We start from the raw sequence: 6772 nt of genomic DNA on the forward strand, positions 1-6772 counted from the left end.
CCTGGATTTGAGAAAAAAAAAATGGCTGAGGAAGGAACAGATCTAGAGAAGTTGTATCCACCTTGATTGGGGTTACCCAACCCAGGATGGACAGAAATGAGAAAGGGTTCATGTTGGTGCACAGGGAATCCACAGTGCTATGAGCCAAAGAAACAGGACACATGTACACAATGTTCCTCTGGGACCTCGTGTTGACATGGAGGGGAGTTTTGTCAACTTGACACTAACAGAACACACCTGGGAAGTGGAAACTTTGAGGAATCGATTCCATCAGACTGTCCTGTGCATGTCTGTGGAACATTATCATAACTAATGATTGATGTGGAAGGCCTTGGTACAGTGTGGGTGGTGCTACCCCTGGCTGGTGGTCCTGAGTGGTGTAAAAAAGCAGGCTGAGCAAGCCTTGAAGCAAGCCGGTGGGCAGAGGTCCTCTTTGGTCTCTGCTTCAGTTCCTGCCTCAACTTCCCTTCATAACAGAGTATGAGCTATAAGATGAAGTGAGCCCTTCCTCCCCAGCTGCTTTTGGCCACATGTCTATCACAGCGACAGAAAGCAAACCTGATGCCACCTTTGGTGGCAGAAAACAAGCATTTTATGATATATCAAAAGTCGCTAAAATAGGAAAAGAAGATCCAGAAGAAACCTTTGTGAGCTTGCCTCTGACCTCCGACCTTGTGCAACTGCAAGACTCTGAGACAACCTGGTTGCGCAGGCGCTCCTTGAGGCACTACTTTAAAGGGTGCTTCGCACAGGCGCTCTGCGTGGGGGCGGGGTCTCATGGAAGGGCGCAGTGAGAAAGTGAGAAGGGGTGTGGCTGTGGAGGGCGGGAGGACTGGGCTTCCGGATAGAACATGCTCTGCGCAGGCGCAATTCTGGATGGGTTGCAGAAGCTGGGCTATGATGACAGAGGGGCGGGGCTATGGCGAGCCGAGGGGAGGGGCCTCTAGGAGACTACGGTACGCAGGCGTGGACCGGACAGTCGGGCTAGTATCTTCTGTGCGGTCTTCGTTCCTACACCGTCCCAGCCTGGAACCTGCAACCAGGATGGGCCGGAAAGTGACCGTGGCCACCTGTGCGCTCAATCAGTGGGCCCTGGACTTTGAGGGCAATTTCCAGAGGATTTTAAAGAGTGAGTCTTGGGGCGGCGGGAGACAGGAAGAAGTCAAAGTCCACAATGAGTAGGACATGGCAGTCAAGGCCATCTTTGCCCAGGAGAAACTCACAGTGCTGGGCGTGGGAACAGATAAAAGGATAATGCCTGGTGAGCTTTCAGGACGACTTCCCAATTTGGGGGAAAATATGAGAAAGCAGACAGGAGTGGGGATAGGCGTGCCCTGCCAGCTAGGCAGACACAGCCATCCTCTAGGATCTGGTGGCTCTCTAAAGTTCCCTGGGGCAGAGCTGCGCATTTTCGGAACTGTTTCAGTGAGATCTGGGTGTTTGCAAAGACTAGAGATCCGTGCTCTAGGCTTCCTGAGGACGTTCCTCGTAGATGGGCATTGGTAGAAGGCATACTGAACCCAGAAGGCAGGTAAAGGCTGAGGTCTCAGCTCAGAGGAGGGTGTTGCCGTTGAATATTGTTGACATTCAGGCCAGCTCATCATTGTCTACAGAATATAGAACTATGGATACTCTGTGCCGAGCAGCAGACTCCCCACCTCAGGTTGTCCATACTGAGCTGCTTCTGCAGGAAGGCTAGACAGGAAAAAAAAAAAAAAGCAAAACAACCAAAACCCCAAAACTATTATTATACATTCTTATTATATATATATATATATATATATATATATATATATATATATATACACACACACACACACACACACACACACACACACACCATGGTGTGCATGTGGAGGTCAGAGGACAACTTGCAGGAGTCAGTTGTCCTTTTCCACCATGTGGGTCTAAGTGAGCAGTTCTCAACCTGTGAGCCACAACTCCTTTGATTCTTTGACAAGGGACATCCTGCACCTCAGATATTTACATTATGGTTTATAACAGCAAAATTAGTTGGGGGGCAGGGGTTCACCACAACATGAAGAACTATATTGAAGAGTCACAGTATTAGGATGGTTGAGAACCACTGGTCTAAGTGAACTCAGATTGTCAGCTTTACCAACGAGTGACTTACCTACTGAGACATCTGGCTAACCCAGGCATTTTTATTTTTTTAAAATATTTATTGACCTGCTCTTGTCTGAGTATGTCTTTGGGGTGAAGATGGGCTGCCTTGCCTGCATGTTGGCAGCAGCTCTCAACCTGGTGTGGGTGCTGGGTGCTGGCACCATCCTAGGAATAGAAGCCTTCACATCTTGTCCACAGCTTTTCCTTATAGCCAATTTGGGTGTCTGCTTCATGATTGCCTGTCAAGGTGTGACTTACCCCTCCTCAATGCTAAGGTCACCCTACCCTCCCTGTTTCTGATTTCCTACACGTGGGTATAGGTGCCTACTGTCCTCTGCTGTTAACAGAACGGGCTGTAGTGGGTTGGAGCCTGGCTCTGGCTGTATCTACCGCAGCAGCCTGCTTTTTCTACCTTTAAATGAATCCTAGCTGCTGAATTCCTTCTCCCTCTCTCTCCATATAGGTATTCAAATTGCCAAAGACAAAGGTGCAAGATACAGGCTTGGACCAGAACTAGAAATATGGTATGGCTAAGTACATGGGCACCCCCTACCTCCACCCCTGGGAGGGAGGTAGTGGAACAAAAGCTGGGAAGAAATGGGGCAGAACTGAGAGCAAGAGAAGGCATTTAGGATGGCAGCAGCTGGAGAGTGGGCCTGGTTCAGGGCGGGTGGGGGAGGCGGGATAACTCCAGGCTTCCTGGTGGCCAAATAGGGGAGTAAGGTTGAATTTAAAGCCAGGCTGCCTCACCTTCCCTGATGCTGAGGTTTCAGTGTCCCTCCAACATTCCTCTGTCCCAGGGTGTCGGTGCTGAGAGGCAGTCTTGGGGGAGGGTATTAAATCACCATGAGTGGTATCTTATACGAAGGCCCCAGGAAGCCTGCTTACCTCCCTGACATTAGGCCAACTGCAAGGTACCCTCTTTGCAACTGATCTGAGCCAAAATGCCAAGGAGAGGAGTGATAAAGATACCATATTTGAAGCAGGGGGCAGCCTGTAGCAGACATTCGTTCGACAGACACCTTGATTTTCTAGCTCCAGTCCCAGAGCTGTGTGTGGTGGGCTCCTGTGATATTTAACATGGTGGGTTTGTGTACTGAGACACCTCCCCAACTTTTCACTTTCTTTCTTTTAATTAAAAAATTTTAAATTTATGTATTTTATGTGTATAGATGTTTTGCTTACACATCTCTCTTCATGACTGGTGCCCACAAAGGCCCAGAAGAAGATGTTGGATCCCCTGAAAACTGGTATTACGGACAGTTGTGAGACAGAGGGTTGTGAGGCACCATGTGGGTACTGCAGTTGGACCCAGGTCCTCCTCAAGAACAACTGAGCTCTCTCTCCAGTCCCCTTAAATTGTTTTATATTGCGTTGTGTATATGCACACTCTCTCTCCCTCTCTCTCTCTCTCTCTCTCTCTCTCTCTCTCCCTCTCCCTCTCCCCCCCCCCTCTCTCTCTCTCTCTCTGTGTGTGTGTGTGTGTGTGTGTGTAGGTTCTGAGGGATCAAATCTGGGTCATCAGTCTTGGTGGCAAGTGCCTTGACTCACTGAGCCATTTTGCTAAGCTCATGTTTTCGTTTTTGTTTGGCCATGAAGAGGTTTCCTTCTGCAGTCTCAGTGTCTTTAATGGTCCCTCCCTGGTGCCCTTTTTGTGAGAGTAGAAACCGGTGCCTTGATACTGTCTGCTGTCTTGCTGGGCCACCACCTTGTATGTCTCTTACCACCTGCATCTCTCTCTGGTTTGGGGATACCTACCAGCTGTCTGCTAAGCTCTGCTAGTTTCCAGTCTGTCTTTGAGGCTCCTGGCATTCATGGGTTCCAGAATGTCTTCTCCTTATTTGTCCCTCTCCCTACCGTGCTCTAATGCACAGGTAAGAAGTAGCAGTGGAATAATTTTGTGGTTGGGGGTCACCACATCATGAGGAACTGTATTAAGGGTCATAGCATTGAGAGGTTGAGAGCCACTGATCTGTTTTGTGGACATAGGGAAGCAGACATGCACTTCTCTCCTCCACTTTCATATTAGTCCCGAGGCATCGTCTTTATCCTGGATTCAGCTGCTTCACCGGTCTGAAGTCTTCCCATAGACTCCTGACTCCAGCAAAGGCTCGGTCTCCCACACTGTCCAAGAGCATCTGTATCCCTCGTTGGAATTATTCTTAATAGCTCCCTCAACTGGGAGGCTTTGGAAAACCTGACCCAACTTGTCATGGAATCCCTGGGTCCCTCCTCATCCCTCACTGGCTTGCTCCCTCTCTCTTCAGCGGCTATGGATGTTGGGATCATTATCATGAATCAGACACTCTGCTGCATTCACTCCAAGTTCTGGCTGCTCTTCTGGACTCTCCGGTGACTGAGGACATCATCTGTGATGTGGGGATGTAAGTGCCAGCGTGAGGGTGTGGAAGGGGAAGCTCAGAGGAAAGGCGAGTGCATGGATGTCCTGCACCCAACACTCCCTTCATTCCAGGTGTGGAGTCCTAAAGAGACATCAAAGCCCTTATGCTGAATGTGAGTTTTGTTCAGCCCTGTGGCCACTTAACCTCTCCAAGGCAGTAGCTCTTTGAAGCAGTTTTTGAGTTCTTCCAGGAGTTTTGGGGCACCCATGAGCACACTGTGCACAAATGCAAGCTATATGTGCACCCTGCCACATGGTTTTCTTCATGGTGAGTCTTGGGACAGCGGCATGCATCTGCTGCCTCTGCATCTAACCAGAGGCTTCTCTGCCCTAATACATCCTCCCAAACAAGATCAGAGGTAGGATATATGCAGGGGCACCCCACCCTTCATCTGTCAACACCCCGTAGTCCTAGCTAGGGGTGGTTATTGTTTGGTTTGGTTCAGGATTTTTGTTTTTAAATTTTTGCTAAATTTCCTTATTTCATGTGTAGCTGTGCATACTTGCATACCATAGTATGCATGTGGAAATCAGAGAATAACCTGTTAGAGTCAGCTCTCCTTCCATCATGAGAGTCCTCGGGATGGAACTCGGGTGGGCTGGCTTGGCAGCAATCCTTACCATCCACATGGGAACATGCAAGCCATGAATCCTCAAGTGGCCTGGGTTCCTCAAGTATGGGGCCACCTGTACCAGTCCTCGGGTCAGGGTCTAGCAAGAGAGAGAGTGGGGATGGAGGAGCAAGAGACGTGAAGAATGGAGACAAGGCAGAGAGTCTGTTCAAGTCTCCTTTATTGAAGGAAATCCTGGGTCTATATAAGCACAAGCAGGGGAACGCAGCTGAAGACTCTTTACCACGTGCGCCTTGCAGCTGGGGGCATTAAACAGCAAAACAAGATATGGGAGAAAAACAAGATGTTTATCAGAGTGTGCTCAGCTGTTGTGGGCTGTGAAAACAAGTCTCTTGTCAGGGTATATGGCTCAAGATGGCTGCAAAGATGATAGCTGCTTTCTGCTGGGAGTCGGCTCCCAACAGCTACCCAGCACACTGGCCTAGAACCTTCTAGTGTGTGTCTGACCATGCTTTGCATAGTGGTCCCCTGTGAACGGGCCTCTGTAAGAGCAGCAAATGCTGAGGACTGTGGTGCCTCTTCTCCAGCCCCTGATGTATTCTTATTACCTAAGGAGTTGAGCATTTTCCTATCCAATGACTATTGGGTTCTGTTATAAAATTGCCTGGATTGGAAGCTCTGTATACAACTTTGTCTTATTTGGTTGGAGAATTCTTTGTATATGAAAGGTCAAAACCTGTTCCCACATGAAGAAAATGTTTCTGTGTGTACTGTCTGCTATTTACTTTCACTTCCTAGTTAAACTTGAAAATGTCTCCTTCTGTTCATTATCTGGTGGTGTCTGTTTTTGTTTGAATGGTTTCTTTTAGTTAAAAGACCTTTGTTCTGTTTTTGGTTAGTTTAGTTTGGTTCAGGATTTTTGTCTTGTTTTTATTTATTTTCTATTTTTTGTTACATGTCCTTATTTTGTGTGTTGTTGTGCATACTTGCATATAGCATGCATGTGGAAGTCAGAGAATAATCTGTTGGAGTCAGTTCTCTCCTTCTACCATGTGAGTCTTCAGGATGGAACTCAGGTAGGCTGGCTTGACAGCCCTGCTGAGCCATTTCAACACCAACCTGGTTTGGTTTCTCTGAGATAGAGTCTTATATAACCCAGGCTAGCCTTGGTCTCTTATGTAGCTGAGTATGACATAATTCATCTGATCCTCCTGCTTCCACCTCCAGAGTACTGGGATGAGGCCCTTGCTTTCTGTAAGTCATCTGTGCATCCGGTACTCTGCACACTATTGCCCCATCCAGAACACATCGGTCCCATCCCAATGTGCTTCACTTGGTTTGAGAGAGGATTAGAAGCCTCGGTGACATCAGCTGCTCACAGTGGCCGTGCATGAGCCATGTTAGGCCTAGGGGCTGTTGACAGATGAAGGGCAGGGAGCCCCTGGCTAGGGTGAGGAGGCCGCAGAGGCAAGCAGTGATGGAAGCAGTCACCCTAAGCTCTGGGACATCCAAGGAGACTTGTTTCAGAACACTCTGAGTTTAATTTGAAAGCTAAAAAGGGGCGTTAATAGTTTCTCCAAAGATCTGAGGAAGCCTCACACCAATACAAAGCAGCTAGGAGCCTGCTCTCTCTCTCTCTCTCTCTCTCTCTCTCTCTCTCTCTCTCTCTCTC

General features: G+C 48.4%; 1 protein-coding gene across 3 annotated transcripts in view; it reads left to right on the top strand.

Annotated features, from left to right (window-relative positions):
* Positions 1-962: 962 nt before the first annotated feature.
* Nadsyn1 (NAD synthetase 1) overlaps positions 963-6772 on the top strand; it is a 29301-nt gene continuing 23491 nt past the window's right edge. For all 3 annotated transcript variants that reach the window (XM_028771070.1, XM_028771071.1, XM_028771072.1), the window contains exons 1-3: positions 963-1129; positions 2591-2651; positions 4395-4511. In XM_028771070.1, coding sequence (XP_028626903.1) covers positions 1045-1129; positions 2591-2651; positions 4395-4511 — 263 coding nt within the window. In that variant the 5' untranslated portion in view covers positions 963-1044. The remainder of the gene's footprint in view (positions 1130-2590; positions 2652-4394; positions 4512-6772) is intronic.

Source organism: Grammomys surdaster, unplaced genomic scaffold (genome assembly GCF_004785775.1).
Source record: "Grammomys surdaster isolate TR1022 unplaced genomic scaffold, NIH_TR_1.0 205, whole genome shotgun sequence".
Lineage (NCBI taxonomy): Eukaryota > Metazoa > Chordata > Mammalia > Rodentia > Muridae > Grammomys > Grammomys surdaster.